At 40.2% G+C, this 17,954-nt stretch overlaps 2 protein-coding genes across 2 annotated transcripts; one reads left to right on the top strand and one right to left on the bottom strand.

Moving 5' to 3' along the window:
• The first annotated feature begins 73 nt into the window (after positions 1 to 73).
• atg101 (autophagy related 101) lies at positions 74 to 1,638 on the top strand. Its single transcript, XM_023280166.3, has 2 exons — positions 74 to 772; positions 864 to 1,638. The coding sequence occupies exons 1-2, from the start codon at positions 521 to 523 to the stop codon at positions 1,266 to 1,268; spliced, it is 657 nt and encodes a 218-aa protein (XP_023135934.1). The 5' UTR covers positions 74 to 520; the 3' UTR covers positions 1,269 to 1,638.
• A 3,078-nt stretch (positions 1,639 to 4,716) lies between these two features.
• zbtb21 (zinc finger and BTB domain containing 21) lies at positions 4,717 to 15,648 on the bottom strand. Its single transcript, XM_023280167.3, has 2 exons — positions 15,493 to 15,648; positions 4,717 to 10,916 (listed from the first exon to the last, which is right to left on the bottom strand). Exon 2 carries the CDS (start codon positions 10,912 to 10,914, stop codon positions 7,873 to 7,875), a length of 3,042 nt encoding a protein of 1,013 aa, XP_023135935.1. The 5' UTR covers positions 10,915 to 10,916; positions 15,493 to 15,648; the 3' UTR covers positions 4,717 to 7,872.
• Between the last annotated feature and the right edge of the window lie 2,306 nt (positions 15,649 to 17,954).

The following is a 17,954-nucleotide window of genomic DNA, read 5'->3' as shown; positions in this document are numbered from 1 at the left end:
GATATGTGGCACAAACTGTAAGTCCCAGCATGCACAGCGGCTGGAGTAAGCATTTGTTTTCGCCGGGTGGTTGTGCGAACTGAAACGTTTGACCCAAAACTGTAACTTGTTTTCTTGTATATCTTATTAGGAATACTTCTGTACTACTTTAGAGGAGCTGAATGCAACTTAAAATTAGAAGTTAAAGAAAAAGCGACACGAAAGAGGTGTTTTGGACTACGCGGCTTTCCGTAGCTTATCCTCCTGTTATCGTCATTACAACATCTTCGTCCCGTTTGTAGCAAACATTCAGCTAGCTCGGTTTTGCTGCCATGTACCTGCGCTAAGTACATTTAATTATGTGCGGGTAGGCTGTCCTTTACATTTAAAAAAAAATCAATATACAGGAAGACACTGTGTTGGATAGTCCCCGCCCATTGGTAGAGGTAAACAAAGTATACCTTCGTCATCTAGCAAGCTGCTAGCTACCATCACCATCGTCGAATTGACTCTTATAAATGGAAATAACTAGACTTTCGCAATGAATTGTCGATCTGAAGTTCTTGAAGTAACAGTGGAGGCGAGGCAGGTGGAAGAGGCTATGTTGGCTCTACTGCACACCATTTTATTGCACCGCAGCACTGGAAAGTTTCACTACAAAAAGGAGGGTACCTACTCCATCGGCACCGTGGGCACGCTGGACATCGACTGCGATTTCATCGACTTCACCTTTGTCCGAGTGTCCTCGGAGGAGCTGGACAGGGTGATCAGAAAAGCTGTGTCTGAATTCAAGGTAATTAGTGGTTATAACGTGTGATCGTTGACAGCCGTGTATGAGGAGGCCTGTAATTTTGACTGAGCTGTATTATCTGCTTTGGTTACAGGATGCTTTGAGCAACTCTGGCAGTGACGGCATGGGCCAGATCTCCCTGGAGTTCTACCAGAAGAAGAAGTCTCGCTGGCCTTTTTCTGACGAGTGCATTCCCTGGGAAGTGTGGAGCATCAAGGTCAATGTTGTCAACCTGGCCAATGAACAGGAGAGACAGATCTGCAGGGAGAAAGTGGGTGAAAAGCTGGGGGAGAAGGTGATCAACGTTGTGGAGGTCATAAACCGCCATGAATACCTGCCAAAGATGCCCACTCAGTCTGAAGTGGACAATGTTTTTGACACTAGTCTCAAAGATGTCCAGCCATATCTTTACAAAATCACATATCAGATCACTGACTCGCTGGGCACCTCTGTAAGCACCACCATGAGAAGGCTGATTAAGGACACGCTGGCGCTGTGAGGACTCTCCGAGAATAAGATATGGATGACATAGATCGTCAATCACCATTTATAGTAATGCTTAACAACTTCTTCTTTCAACATCCAAAAAATGGAGCAGTGTCAGCGTGATCACTTCTCTGATGTCTCTGCTGTGGTTCTGGTATTGCTTGTACCTTAAGAATTATGTAATCTTTATTTCAAAGTTGTTTTGTTTTTGTAAGCTTTATTCTTCCAAATCGTCTTCACCAACCATCATCTAGAATCGCAGTTAAACACAGTAAGACATGGCACATATATCAGTTAAGTCTTTTGGAACCTGTGTTGCTGATTTCACATGTAATTTATTGTAAATTTTGACAATAAACGTTGTTCACTGTAATTCATGGTAATTTTAATAAGCATTCCTGTTTTTTTAAACACAAGATTGCCTCTACAAGACTGTTCTAAGTCTGGATCAATTAAGATAATGTCAAACATTTTAATACAAAAGATATGGTTGACTTTGGGAACAGACTTCCTCATCTACATGAAAACTTCCTTTATGTACACAGCTTCATGGAGAGTGTGACCTTACACGTGGGTTAGGACAGGATTTCCAGTTTGCCATTTTTCCAAATTAAAGCAAACACTTCCTAAGTTCACTCCCTTGTTTCCAGCTAGAAACTGTCACGGTAGCCCACAGCTTGAAAAACATCCCTCTGGCTCGGTGTTGTCTGTCTGCCAACAGGAAGACAATACGTGTGTGAAAGCTTCATATCCACACGCACATCAAACTAACTACTGTGTGCTTCACCAGTTACACTGACAAACATGACAACTAGCAATTAATGTGTGTTTTAGTGTTTAAAGACATCTCAAGGAAGGTGTTCATTAACTTGACAAAGTTGTTTTACAAAATTTAAGTCTGTAGATTTTCTGCACACAGGCCTTGCTACTTTTAAGATCAGAGTTTTTGGTACAAGATGCAGCAGAACTAAGAATTCAGTATCTCTTAAGCAGTCATAATAGGGGAAAGTGTAAACTGAGAAGTTCAATGTGTAATAATGAAAATCCATCTGATTTATAGCAGTAGCAGCTCATACACTGAAGATCTCCTGCAGTGAAAATGAAATTTTTAACTTTGCTAACATGTCCATATGATGTCTTTTTATGCTGGAAAACATATCGTGAGCAACATAAGCAATCAAAGACATGACTGAGCATTTGCATCTTGAAGCTGCAGTGGACTGATGACCTAAAGAACCAATCCTGACTACTGGCACAGTGCAAGTCTGTATCATTACTCTTCTTCAGAATCAGATTCCAGTTCAAACATGTAGGCCTGAATTACCTCAGTAATACATCCTGCTATTGTGTGTCATCGAATAGTTTTACGGCACTTGAGCAGTCATAGGTGAGCTTGAGAGAGGCGGAGACTTCATAGATCTGCACTTTGTAGAGGAAGCAACAGTGTAGAGTTACATGTTAGTCATTTTACATGGAAAAACAATTAAATATGCAACTTTGATACACAGGAATGAGTTTTTATGGGTTTAATCAACAACCACAGAGGAGTTTTCACCAATTATTCCACCAGCAGGAAACTGATCAACAATTACTCTGATATTTAAGCAATAGTATTTCTAATTTATTAAGAAACATTGCAAAACATTTGCTGCTGTTGGCTTGTTACATGGTATGACTGGATCATTTTATTGTCATGTCATGTTGTCTAATGGAGCAAGCATTAATGGGCACCAAAAAGTTTGTGGAAGTTGATGTTGAAGGTAGAGTTAACAATTCTAATCCTATATACCTTTTGTCAAGGACAAAAAAAGTCTCCTACACTGGTTGAACAACAATAAAGTTGGTAGTTTAAAAGTGAAGAAAATGTAGAACCAGGTGCTCTTCCAAGGATAGGACCAATAGTCAGTTAAGATTTTTTTTTTTAAAAAAGACTCTCATTTCTTATCAATGAAAGTCCTTAGCATTGATTGGAAGTCTGATCCTATCCCTATACATAATTCTGTTATGAATACATGGATGTACAGTGCTCAAGAAATTTATTAGACCACCAGACTGTAAGGTGTTTACCACCACTGCCCTAAATTAACAGTATTGCTAATTATTGAAATATTTTTATATGTTTTTGTAATGGTTAATCCGCCAGTATCTGCAAGCTCTTTAATCAAAATGATATCTTTAATGCTAAAATATAATTTTTGTTGTTGTCATCCAAACATCCCAAAACACCTAAAATTTTGGTGTTTTGGGAGCACAAACACTAGGCTGTAGATTACTGTAAGAAGGTACTCTGGACGGACAAGTCCTAGTTTGAACTCTTCGGTCAGCATCGTTGTGTTTATGTTCACAGGAAATCTGAAAAAAGTTTTGACGCTAGATGCATTGCACCTACAGCGAAACATGGTCGAGATTCCATTATGGTATTGGGTTACATTTGTGGAAACGGTATGGGCAAATTAGTTCAAATGGATGGTATCATGAACAAGAAGGTCTACCACAACATTTTGGTGCATCATGTAACCTCTTCTGGATTGAACCTGATCGGCTGTGGGTTCATACACCAAGAAGACAATGACTCCAAGCATACTTCAAAGCTGTGCAGAGACTACCGGACCAAGAAAAAGGAATCTGGAGTGCTGGAACTGATGGACTGGCCAAGTCTAAGTCAATATTTTGTCAAGTCAAGTCCAGACCTGAATCCTATTGAACAGATTTGGGATTTACTGAATTCAAAAACAGATTGCACAAAAGTTTCATCCAAAGCAAGTCTCTGGTACAGCTAGAAACTATTTGGAGCTCAATAACAAAAGACACAGTGGAAAAGTCCATAAAAACAATGGCAGCAAGAATACAAGCTGTTATCAGGACCAAAGGAGGTCATACAGAATATTAAGATTTGTGGTTAATATATGTGAATAAGGACTATTTAGTTGTTCCAGTTTGTTATTCCCCTAATAAACACAATTTTTAGTTAGAAGAGGTTCTTAGTATTGGTTAGCAGTCCAGAGTAAGACCCTTAGTTGAAACTTGTTGGTGTCTCCGTGTATTTGTAAAGAATTTTTAAATTTCAAATCAGATCGCTGCGGATGCTCTTTGGACTAAAGACCAATACTAAGGACTTAAATTAAACTAAGTGGGAGTGTCATTATTTTTTTAATCTATATTTTTGTCAAATTCAGCAGATATCTGTTCATGGTCTGTAAGTTATCCAACCTGTGTGAGTTGGGAAGAAAAATCAGGTGTTTATGCACAGCCCTGGCTCTGAATATGAGAAACAACGTGTCCACACAACACTATTCCAGCATGTCTGTGCAAGCACATGTTCATGCTCACGCACAAGTCAGAGAAAAGGAGTGATCTAAATATGCTAACTGTCTTAACATCAGTATTCTTCCTTCAGAATCACACACTCCACCGTTAAATGATGAACTGTTCACATCAAATCATTCAAATAGCACAAATGATTGTATATATACTCCATTGTTACTCTTTATTACAGAAATGAAGCACAAAAACTGTAGAAAAACCTAAACACAAAACAGCTGCAAGTCTCCAAAAGCAACAATAATGCAACCAAAGCTGATACAAATATTACTTATTGCAGTGAGAGCACAGAATACTAAAAAGATAAAACTTTTTTATACTAACAAAATTGGTACAAAATCGAGAATACAAACACTTCCATGTGCACAAGTCTAATCATTTCTGTGAAACTTTCAGAAAGTTTTTCTCACAAGAAATTAAGAGCACTATTATCAATACAGAATTTCTGCAAAGAATTTAACATCACAATGCAGCTTACATTGCCCATTTAGAGGAAAAAGAAGTCCCATATTTCGTGTGGAGGTCTCTTTGACTCCTCCCAAATAGGAGCAATCGAAATAATTTATGACAAATTTCTAACCCATCAAGCCGAAGCAGAAATATACAGTATACTTGTACAAGAATACAATTGTAAAACAAAACACAATCTTTTATAATAAATCTTCAGGAAGCAGGAACACTGTCACCATTCAGAGAATAAAAGATTAGCTTTCTCTCTCCTCTTGACTTCATCACCTCAAAATGCCTGAGTCATAAGTTGTCTGAAACTGTATTGTGCTTTTATGTAAAATAATATTGACAAAATATTTTTTTTAAAGTTGCATAAGGCCATCAAAGCACTGTAAAGCTTAGTTAATTACCAGATGTGTTGAATTGCAAACTCTGTCAGTGTATTTACATAACACTGGTGCTGTACTGTGGCAGACTATAGCGATTAAGAAGTTGTGGCAATGACTAATATACTCAAACTACTATTAGGAGTCGACCAATATGTTTTTTGTCAAGGCTGATACAGACTATTGATATTGATAAAGTAGACCAATAACCAGTATTTGAAACAGATATACATTAGTAGTAAATATGAAATTTCAATTTGTTTCACGTGTTCATTTCAACAATAACTTTTCAATGTTTATCCTTCAGTATTATCGACTGTTATTAATGTCATGTGACCAAATAGATAGTGCTGTGGGTGGGACATTGCTCAAGACCACACATAGACTGTATGAAAAAATTGGATGTAGCAACCATCTCTGAAACTGAAGCCAATGCAGAAGTGCCTTAAGTGTGACATGACTGATCATTGCTAGGTGATGGCTCCAAAAAACTCTAGCTCCTATTGACTCCCATTCAAAAATCATCATGAAAAGCTAAGTCAACAATTTTTTTCTACCAGTCATTATGACTTTTTTTTAAATTAAATTCCCTCATTCTGATTATTGTTTTGGTAGTCCATCTGGAAATAATTTCAAAATTAAATAGAAAGAAAGCCTCAAACTGCATGACCTGCAAACAGCATGGCTGGTTGACTGACAATTCTGTCAAGAGTGGTCATATGCTTCATGAAGCAGAGCAGCAGTCATCCTGTGGTTTTCAGTCAGTCTCGCCCCTCACTCCTTTAAAGATCTGCCCTCTCTTCCAAATATGGCCCCTTCTGGCTCTAAAAGGTCCAAGATGGCGACTAGGAGGGTGCAGATTTATAAATGTAGACCACAAACCAGTGAGTGACGTCACAGTGGGTACATCCTTCTTTTCTATACAGTCTATGTGAGGGCCAAGTGTGTCTCTACTTTAGGATGCTATCAAATCAATCCAGCCCATTATTTCCTCAGACAGCCGCTGTGATTCCCAGCACACTGGTCTGAGCACCTTTTAGAAAACTCAGCAACATTCAGATTTCCTAGTCATTTACCTGCAGAAACCAAAACCTTGTAGAACCTTATGACTGATGGTTGCACCGTCTTCTTCAAGCAGAAACAATTCTGCTGACTGTTAATTAGGAGGATACATTGTAGGTACTGAATGAAGATTGTAAGCAGTAAATCAAAACTGCATACTGAAGCGCTATGCTTAAAACAACAGGCATCTGAGGTGTGTTTGATGTACAGCATGTTAGAACTTTATTATACTGAAGGTCTTATTTGATCATTAAAACTAAATGATGCAAAGGCAATATAAGACTCAAATAAAAGAAAAAATAAATAAAAAACAGATTAATGGTAAGCATGAGGAAACAAAACAGAAACATTTGAGCCTATTTATTATTTTTACTCCTGCAGCCTGAACCTCAGTTATGGACACTAAATTAGAGCCCGACCGATATATCGGTTGGCTGGTATTATTGGCTGATATTTGCCTGTTGTAGCTGTATCAGTATTGGGCATATATGGGCATTGTCCGATAATATGAAAACTTTTCTTTTTGTAAAGTTTCCTAATGCATAAAAAGAGAATTGGGGTAATTCGTACATCATGCAGTTTGTCCAGCAGAGCGATTCTTTGTGAAATACATTGCTGGAAAGTAAACAAACAATGATTTCACCATTTTCCTTTCTCAATATTACTCTAACAAATACTGTTACATAAAGTATAAATACAGATATATAAAGAATATGAACTGATATATCAATATCAGTGATTTTTAACTCTCCAAAAATCTGTATCAGCATCGGCCCCTGAAATCCATTATCGGTCGGGCTCTATACTAAATGAACCAAGCAAACATTTCAGACTAACCAGAATCCAACTGTTCAACAAAGTGCATATTAAATACATTTTTGAGGCCACCAATATTACCTTAAGGGATGTCACTCACACCAAGCGATAGATCTGATACAAAAGCAAAAGCACTAACTGAACTGCAGCCTCCAAAACTTTAAAGCACTGTTTCCACACTTTGAGAGAACACTGTATATAGTTGTCCCTTCTGTTGCTGTGACTTTGTCAAAAGTAGGACAGCTGAAGTGACGAGGGGTGCAACTCTGTACCTTGTTTTCCCAAAACACCTACATAGTTAATACATGTAGACAACTAAAAGAGGTTTAAAACAGATAAATTCTTTTAGATAATTTTGAAAGAAAAAAAATAACCCATTTATAATCATCTCATCTCACAGAGGAATCTAGCACTTGATTGCACATTCACATTTACACCTCTAATGAACATGGCCACTTGAATATATGACATTGGAGGCAAGCGAATAAGCTATACATTCAAAGTCTTCCTTTTGTAGGCTGAGGTGAGTTTACTCAAAGATTAAGTATTGTCTCTGAAGGGGAATGCACTGCTGTCTGATGCCTACATGTGGCTGTGACTCTGCTCATGGCTCCACAGACTGAAGGCTGTCTTGAAGGTCCTGTGGCAGAGTTTACACATGTACTGCCTCTTAAATGTTAGGGCAGACAGAGACGGTGCATGGTAAAAGAGCGTGTCCGATTCCTGAGAGCCGCCTGGATTCTCCATGCTGTTGGACCTCGACAGAGGGCTGTGGCTGCTGGGCTGTCGTTCTAGGTCTGGCTTCTTCGTTTTGCTCACCGAGGAGCTACAGGGCTCTGGGCTGCTGGACTCCTCAGCCATCACTGCAACGACCGGAGCCGCCTGGGTGGATTTGAGCACAGAGGCCTGTGGGGAGGGACGGTCTGAGGTCTGAGGGGTCAGCGGAGGGGAGGGAGACAGAGGAGATGGGTGTCTCTCGATCTCTTTGGCTCCAGGTTCGCTAGCAGTCGACATGTGAGACTGGAAATGGCTCCAAAGGCGGAAGTTGGTCCTGAAGGCTTTGTTGCAGATGTGACAGATGAATGGTTTGATGTGGCATAGCAGCTCCTGGTGTCGTTCCAGGTCTTTGCGAGAGCTGAAAAGATTTCCGCATTTCTCACATGGCCACACACCAGCTTCATCAGGCGCAGTTTTGGCTGTCTCTGTGTTGTCCCTCTCACTCACAGCCTCCTCTAATGGCTCCTCCTTCACTACCAGCTTACCAAGGTGGCCCATACTCAGGTCCTCAGGCACATAGGATGAGGAGTCTTCTGAGTCGTACATGGGTGGACCTGAGGAGTCACTGTAACTAATGTTCTCTCTAGAACTTCCAGCTGGTAGAGGCTCATCACTGCAATGCTCCTCTTTGAGGATGTCTGACGCTTCTTCACTGTTTTCTTGTTGCTTCAGGTGCATCTGGTCTTTAACAGTCATCATGTTGTGGTTGTGGACTTCCACCTGGTGGCGCCATATGCTGAAGGACGATTTGAAAGTCCGCATGCATTCCAGGCATGTCAGTTTCTTGTACTTACAATGTGCCTCATGGTCCTTCTTGACAACTGGACTTGAGAATCGGAGGCCACAGTAAGGGCAGACAGTTGAATGTCGACAGCCTCTCTCGTGGTCACCCTGTTCTAAGAGCGATGACAGCTTCATGTTACAAAGTCTACAGGAGTAAACACCAGTGTCAGTGTTCTTCTGATGACTGATCTCATCCTGTTCCTGGTAGAGGATGCTCTCACTCGCTGTGTCCTGGTCAGCCTTTTCAGCAGGATGTGTCCTCAAATGCTGTCTGTACTGAGACTGGAATACAAACATTTTCCCACAATAAGGACAGATGAAGCTGGGCCTTGACCTCTTTTTGGCAAGTGTAGGAGACTGCAAACCCTGCTTATTCCTCTTCAGCTTCCAAAGCAAAGCTTTCTTTATTTCTCTCTCTCGCACAATATCTATTAGCTTCTTCTGAAATTTGTCATCCAGCATAGCGGAGCTGGAGGATGATGCTGGGTTTTGTACTACACCATGCTGAGTCTGGCAGTGTGTCCACACTTTGAAGTTGGTATGGAAGCGCTTGTGGCAGATGTCACAAGCATACGGCTTTTCCGGGTTGTGATACATATTTACATGTCGGTGAAGTCCTGCACTGGACCGGAAAACCTTTAAACAATTCCAGCATTTGAAAATCTTGTTCTGAGGTGGCTCCTCGCTGTCCTCATTAGGGTCACTGCTGGCATGCTGAGAGGCTGTTTCTGACATGTTCACATCCAGTGACAGAGTATGTTCTTTATAGAATTTGCTCTTCTTGAATGGGTACCTTCTGTTATCGGGTCTGTCCTTTCTTTTCCCCACAGCATTAAAGTCTGCCCTGGAACCTTCATCATAATTAGTTTGCAAATCTTTGAGATTGACTGGCAAAGCATCTCCAACTGTGATCCGAATGATGTCCATGGGGTCAGCGAGTGGGCTGCTGGGTTCTGCTTTCACACTGACCTCATGGTCTACCTGAGTTGATTCAACCCTCCTGCTGGAGTACTTTGACCTGAGAACCAGAGGAGATGTTCTAGTTGAATTACCATTGTGGGCAGATTTTTCTAGCCCGGATGCTTCTGATGCCATTTTAACAACTGACTGCTCTCGATTTTGCAGCTCCTTGAGCTCCAGTGTGGGGGAGAAGACTGGAACTGGGCTGTCCATGGACAATGATCTTCGTAGCAGGCTCTTTATAAGCGGCCCGCTCCTGTCGATGGTCGGGCTAGGCTCAGTGGCCTGACCCTGAAATGGCACTTTGGTATGATAGTGGGACTCCTCTTCATTCTCCTCGGTTGTGTCCTGATCAGTGCTAGACTGCAGCCTGATGTGCTGCACTTCAGCATCACTGAAAGATACTGATGAAGTCAGCTGGGGCCTAACAGATGTAATGTGTGATGAATTTCCTTTTAAAATGGGGCTGTACGGATAGGTGAGCTTCTTCTCAGAAGCTTCATTCTGTTCAGGTGACTTCCTGCTGGATTCAGAGTTGTGTTCTGGTGGTGGCTGAGCTGACCCTCGAATAGAGTGCAGAGACGATGATTTCTCTGAGGTTTTTCTCTGATAACTTGAGCGAGAGGGATTGGCTGTGTCATTCCGAACCCGACACACAATGACGCTCCTTGTCTGGATATCATTCTCATCCCCATCTGAGAACGAAAGCCTTTTTCTTGACACACAGTAGGATGCATGTGGCCTTGTTGACACAATGTTGGTGAGGAAAGGGATTCCAAGACTGTAGCCCAGCTCTTGAATGGCTGCCAGGCTGCCTTTGTCCACAAAGAGTGAGGAGGAGTAAATGTAATTCAAAACTATCTCAAAGGCGTCTGGCTCACAGAAGTCCAGGTTTACAACTTTGAGTGACTCCGTGTCCAGTCGTGTGAACAGGGACTGGAAATACTCACTGCTGGCAGCCAGAACACTCTTATGGGCATGATACCTCTGGTCCCCCACCACCAGGACCACATCACACATTTGGCCTCGCAGTCGCTGCTCATTGAGAACCCCCAACACTGAGAGAGCATGGGAGGGGTTGCTGTAATGCACAAGGCTCTCCATGGCTGAAAGACAAGACAAGAAGATTATATTTATTGCAGGAATGTAGATACAAAAGGTAGTGATTAAGTGTGCAAAACACTTGTGTTCATACAGATGAGCATGAACAGGCACATGAACAAAAAACAAAATAATAGCTGACTGGAGTGCAAACACAAGACATGTTACCCTGTTATGAATGTATGTTTGTTTCTGTTGTTGTTGATCAGTTAAATATAAATTCATACAAGTATATAACAAAATACACAGTTGTTGTCTCTGAACAGCAGAAAATACCACTTAAAGGTATTTTGTCTTTGAATGTTTCTTACACAAAACAACTTGATTTCACTTCGGTTTTATGTCACGCTGTCATTGTGTAGTGTTAAAAACTAAAAAATTTTACCTTAAGGAAAAAAGACAATGATTTATTTTATTTTTAAAGCAATAAAAAAATCTAAATTATTTGCAAATTCATATTATTTACAAGACATTAACAGCCACCTATTGGTAAACAGAGACAACCCATGCAGCAAAATTAAGAGTTATTTTAAGGGATTTTTTTTAGAATTTATGATTATGTCAGTTAAAGCATTGTCAACTAAACATCTTGCTGCGTTCTATGTGTAAAACAATAACATTTGGTAAGGCACAAAAATGGCAGACTAAAAACTGTGAACTACAGCTTTAATAATTATTCAGTTAGTTGATCAACAGAAAGTGATTTGCAAGTTTTTTGTTTTTTTTTAATTTACTGATTTTTCAAGCAAAAGTGCAGAATAAGTTCCAGCTAATCACTGGTAAAAAGTGCATTCGTATTTCTGATCTGCACCTCTGTAAACTGAATACAGCATCTTAAGATTCTGGGCTTTTGTGCATATAATTACTGGAGCTGCAACAATTAATCAATAAATCAGCAACTATTATGATAATCATTTAATTAGCTTACATAATTTCTTGATTTAAAAAAAATCTAAATTCGCTAATTTCAGCTTTCTAAATGTGAATATTTTCTGAATTCTGTCCTCCTTCATGACATTAAACTGAATATCTTTAGATTGTGGAATAAACAAGACATATGAGGATGTCATCTGCAGCTTTAGACAACACTGATGGACAGCTTTCACTATTTTGTAACATTTTATAGACCAAACAACTGATCTACTAATTGAGAAAATAATTTACACATTAATTGACAATAAAAATAATCATTAGTTACAGCCCTAAGGATTATGTTGTCCTGTCTTGTTCAAGATATAGTATTAGACGTTTTTACTGTTTTCAGACATTTCACAGGAAAAATTATTTATTGAGAAAATAATCATCAGATTAACTGATCAGCAAAACAACTTCATTGTGTGTATTTTTGGGGGGATTACAGATTATGAATATTGATGACTTAATAAAAGTAATCAAATGTGTCTCATGTGGCTTCTTTTTCTGGTTGTTATCTGTGATGATCACTACAGGTAGATACACAACAGGTTTATGGGCATTACATCATGTTAGTTGTCTGAGGGTATGAAAACGCAGCTCTGTCAAGTCACCCTCAGCAGCACAGGCCAAGGCAGGAAGTTTAAAATAGCTTCCCTTTAAAGTAAAAGCGTTCCACTACAGAACGTGTACATGAGGCCACCTCCACTTACAGCATAATGAATTCATTTGCTTTTATGAAACAAAAGGTAAACCCTCAAAAAGAGGAGCACGAGTGTGAATGCTGGCAGTCAATGCTACATATTTACTGAGTTTTCACTTTATGTTGAGGTTCCCTGTTGACACCAGACTAAACACCAGGTACACAGGTTGCCAGTCCATTATAGTGCTGAGACAAATACAGACAACCATGTATGCTCACACACACACAGCTAATTTCAAATAACCAGTTAATCTAACATTATGTCTTTGGACTGTGGGAGGAGACTGGAGCTCACAAAGAAAACCCACACAGGCACAGTGAGAACATGCAAACTCCACACAGGAAGACCCCAGCCAGCTGCTTAGACCATCATCCATCCATCCATCCATTATCTATACACTGCTTAATCCTCATTAGGGTCGCGGGGGCGCTGGAGTCCAACTGACTTCGGGTGAAGGCAGGGGACACCCTGGACAGGTCACCAGTCTATCACAGAGCTACATATACAGATAAACATTCACACCTACAGACAATTTAGGGTTACCAATAAACCTGAGCATGTTTTTGGACTGTGGGAAGAAGCCAGAGAACCCAGAGAAAACCCACGCATGCACATGGAGAACATGGAAACTCCATGCAGAAAGATCCTGGGAAGGCCGGGACGCAAAAGGCGAAAGTGCTAATCACCGAGCCACTGTGCAGCCCCAGCTTACACCATCATCTACAAGCTACATCAAATATGACACGACATCCATCAGCATCTGACCGGTTTACTGCTAAGGCTGAACAATTTCCCAGCAGAAACCCTGTATTACATAAGATTCTTGCCCTCTGTATGGCAATAAAATGCACAAACCAGTCTTCTGCACTGCAGTATTCACTAAGCAGCCAGTTTGATGTAGGCTAATGCAGCAACCCCGCAGTTCATCTTACTTTCATGAAGATCATAATGCCCAGCTTATACTAACAGTGATTTAGAGAAGTGCTACTATATTTTGTGGTGCTGCTGGAGCCTTTGGGTTTGTAGGACTGATGTGGGAGACTGCATTAGCTGTGAAGAACCCCTCTGGTGAAAATCATACTGCTTTTACCTTGTTAACGTGTTCATATGGTGTTTTTTAAATACTGGAAGCTACACCATCAGTAAAATACACAGTCGAAGCCACGGCAGATCATTTCTACCTGGAAAATGTACCAAACGTAGTCTCAAAAACAGTCGTCTAGGGTTTCAACATAACTTACAGGGTGGGGCTTTCTGTGTCATTGTTCTTCATCAGAATCAGTTTCTGGTTTGAAATTATTCCAATATTACACATTGCTATTGTGTAGCATTGTGTAGTTTCAAAGTGTTTGAGCAGAGTCATGGCTGAGCTGGTGTGCTCGAGCTGCAACAAGTGAGGTGGGATGGGTGAAGAGGGAGCAACAGTGCAGAGGTAAATCTCAGCTAAGTTTAGTCAGGAAAAGATTGTGTTCATGTCTTTTTTTTTTGTTTTTTTTACATGTATATGAGTTTTAGGGGTTCAGTCAAAAACCAGAGAGAAACTTTAACTAGCTGTGATTAATAAACTAGTCTGCATTTACAGCATCCATTAGTAGGACAACTATTTATTCTGTTTGTTTGGATTGTTCCTGTATATGAAAATATGTCGATCACTGTCTGGCACATAGTTTCAAGTTATAAGAATCAGTCAATTAATCAGTTAGTAATCAACTATTTTTTTTAGATTAGATTTTTTTATTCGTCACATGCCATACAGTATGGCAGTGAAATGCAGTGCCTGCCCACCAGGCTTTATAAATACAAAATGTTAAGATAGATAAAAATATAAAGTACCAAAGAAAAATACAAATAATCCAAGAAATGCAAATAGGTAAAACTATAATATACAAGTAATATAAACAGGTCAAATGGTAATGTGTAATTTAAAATTAGGAACAATTATTTTGATAATCAATAAATTGGTTTGAGCAATTAAAGGAAAATAAAGTCTAAATTCTCAGATTGTAGCTCCCTAAATGTGAATATTTTCTAGTTTCATTCCTCCTTTATGACAGTACACTGAATATATTTGAACATATTCATTTGAGGCTTTGGGAAGCTTTATCTATATTTTTCACCATTTTTCAAAAAATATTTTATAGGTCAGCTAATGGAAATGATAAAACGATTGGTGGATCAGCTTTAACGCAGTCAAAAATGCATCGTGTTAAGTCTTGAATACCTAAATTGAAGAACAAGTGTACCATTATCTGCTAAAAGTTGTATTTCACGTGTTTCATGTGTCTGCGCTCCACGGCGTTTATTTTGAACACTGGCACTGGAAGGCAGCTTAGTTCTGGTGACCAGCTTGACGCCTGCTCTATATGTTTACGAGCAGAAGCTTCATTCATTCATCAAAAACTAAACACGGCCCGGTGGACCGTGGCTCAGAACTTATGGGTCTCATTGGGGGAAGAACCGTGACTAATCCGTCGTGTCGGTTTGCTCAGGAGGCTGTCAGCATTAGATCATCCATGAGACGTGGCTCAGTCTCTCCTCACACAACTTCTCCAACCCAAACACCGCTTTCACTTCTCGACGCGCACATATTTGTGTTTCTGACGCGGGCAAACGGCCAAAGAACCGCGGACGGAAGCGTTTAGGGCTCCGACAGACCGAGAGGGGAAAAGTTTAGCGCGTTTCTATGGACTCCACGGCGTAAATCCCGGAATGCACCCAGAGTCGGTGCTCTGAGAGCCGCTGTCGGACTGAATTCCAGCCGCCGTCCCCGCTGGAGGAGCTCTTCCGCCGGCCTAGCACGGCGCCTGCTATACAGGTCGGAGCTGGTCAGGTTTTCCAGCAGCACAATCCCCCTATCGAGTTACGTCAGGGAGGAGAAGGAAAAAGCTTCTCCGTAACAGCTCCGCCAACTCCGGTCCCTCCCGTCCCTCCATGTAGCTAACTTTGCCCGGATGTCCACACTTACCCTGCCCGTCGTCAGCTCGGCCTCTCCTCCACCAGCCTCCACTTTATTCACTGTTGTGTCGCTTTCTGCGCGCTGGTCGTGATTCCATCCATCTTGAATTTGACGTCATCCCACACCAGAGATGAGGTCATTGCAAAGAACGCTCGTCACGTGCGCTGCGGGCTGATAGGCTGGTGGAGGAGCAGGAGGCGGGTCGAACTGAGGAACTGACACTGAGGCTAATTTAAAGGGATAGGTCATGTTTTTCACTTTAGACATTTTTCTGTGTTTTGTCTTTTAGCTCAGATTTTTTTTGGACAGAGGAGAGCTAACTGGAATTTTATTCTTTGTAGCATCCAGATAGCATCTAGTTTAGAATTTTTTTTTTGTTTTTTTTTCTAGCTCCAATTCACTACAGGGACCACTGAAGAGCAGATCTTATCTATATTTATTACTTATTTTTTCTATGGCATGAAGCCACTTTAATCACTTCCTATTTTACATGCCATGGCGGTTCCTTTGTATGTTTTCTACTGTATAGATTAGAGCTTTTTACTTCTTTGGAGCTGATATCAGAGGTACCTCTAAGGTGGGGCCTGGCTGGGGGTACAGCCACCACACCTCTGATAAGTCAGGTTCATTCACTTAAAGTCCAAGTCCAGAATGCAACACAGTTAGTCCTAAGCTCCATCACAGTAAAAGTCTGATTGTAAAGTCAAAATATGTTTCTGTCATATCAAGTTTTATTATTAGCAGACTTTCACTGCAGCATATTTGTCATAGAGATGATATGATACATATGTAATCACTGAAGACGCGACTAAAACATGGCAACAGGTATCCTACTAACAATGAAAATGTTTTATTGTAATGTTAGTTGCTGTACTTTGTACAATTTTCCGTACTGAAACCAAAAAATAAACTACATGTTTTGCCTATATATGATTTTTCTCACCCCAAATACTCTTCTTCTGGGTTATTTTAAATGGTGGTCACTGTAGGAAATAAAATGTAAACTGTACCTGTATTAGTCTATGAATGTCAGATAACTAATAGGCTTCACTGTAAAATAAAAAAAACAGTAGATCAATCAGTGTGCATTTTTTAAAAAAATCTCCCATGAATGCAGTTTTCATCTGTCCTGCATAACAGCATAATAGAGTTCATCCACTTAAAAGATACTTTTCTACTTTTAAAAAATAGCGAAATGAAAAATTCTGGCAACATGGTGCCATCGTAATATGAGTAGCGATCTGTTCGCAAGGCAGTAAAATAAAACAGGCAAGTTCATAAAAAAGAAAAGAAAGAAGTATGATTTGGTCAATAAGATGCAACACAGTACAGGAAAAGGTTACATTTTTTTAAAAATTTAAAGCCAGTGCAAAACAATTTAAAACCCAAGGAAAAACAAGAAAAGCTCTCTAATAAAAATATGTTTTAAGAAGAGACTTAAAAGCTGCTGCTGACTCAGAGATCAGATTGTTCCACAGCTTCGGGTCCTCGACTACAAACGCTCTGTCCCCTTTAGTGTGAGCTGGGCCCCTGGAACAGACAAAAGACCTCTGGTACCAGGGTGTACTAATAGTACTAAAACGTCAAAGACATAGCAGGGAGAGAGGCCACAAAAGGCCTTAAAAGTAATTGGTAAAATCTATACTTAAACATACCAGGAGCCAGTGTAAAGAGGACAAAACAAAGTGATGTGATCAGGTCTCTCAGTTCTGGCAAATTAATTTTATGCATTCTACAGTCAATGGAAAAATTTTGTTCAGGCAGGTAAAAGTCTGCTGGAGTAATCTAAGCAAGATGAGATGAAAGCATTTAAGATCATTTCTGTGTCCTTAAACGTTAAGATACATCATATTTTGAAATATTTTTATGATGATTAAAACAATATCATGCAAGCTTTGTGGTGTGCTGCTTAAAAATTAGATTTATGTCAAATTAAATGCCAAAATTGTTTGCAGCAGGCTTGTTATGATCCAGAAGGGAACCAGCTGATGATAGAATCTGTTCTACCTTGTCGAGGTTGTCTTTAGTAGGCTTAAGCTGATATAATATGCATGTAACTACATGCCCCTCTAACCCCAATGAAACTAATTAAGACCTTGAGTGAAAGAAAGCCACTATAGCACAGCAGCAGATTTGTGTCATTATTGGCATTCAGCGGGGACTTGTTGTTATACGTAAATGGCGTATGGGCCCCTTTCTGAAAGTCATGTCGGCTACAGCACCTGGCAACAGCTGCATGAGCTCAGTCAGGTGACAGTGAAGACATGACTGCACCACACCTCATAATCTTTAGCTTTATTAAGAACAAGAAATACAGCAACAATAAAGTATTCTAGCAGACAGATTTTGTGGTGTAGACACTTTTATGTGCAGAAACCTGAACTGACTCTTTGTATCCACACGCACCAGCGTGCCAACATGTACCCAGTCATTATCACTTAATGACTGACGGACAATTAATCAGGCCCATT

The sequence above is a fragment of the Amphiprion ocellaris genome, chromosome 14, assembly GCF_022539595.1.
Source record: "Amphiprion ocellaris isolate individual 3 ecotype Okinawa chromosome 14, ASM2253959v1, whole genome shotgun sequence".
Taxonomy (NCBI): domain Eukaryota; kingdom Metazoa; phylum Chordata; class Actinopteri; family Pomacentridae; genus Amphiprion; species Amphiprion ocellaris.
The sequence above is the reverse complement of the archived record's forward strand: the minus strand, read 5'-3'. Positions and strand labels throughout refer to the sequence as shown.

What these genes read in the sequence shown, in the direction of transcription:
- atg101 (XM_023280166.3), top strand. Translation starts at nt 521, where the DNA reads ATGAATTGTCGATCTGAAGTTCTTGAAGTAACAGTGGAGGCGAGGCAG. An exon ending in AAGCTGTGTCTGAATTCAAG is followed by an intron (nt 773 to 863) that starts GTAATTAGTGGT and finishes CTTTGGTTACAG; the next exon opens with GATGCTTTGAGCAACTCTGG.
- zbtb21 (XM_023280167.3), bottom strand. Translation starts at nt 10,914, where the DNA reads ATGGAGAGCCTTGTGCATTACAGCAACCCCTCCCATGCTCTCTCAGTG.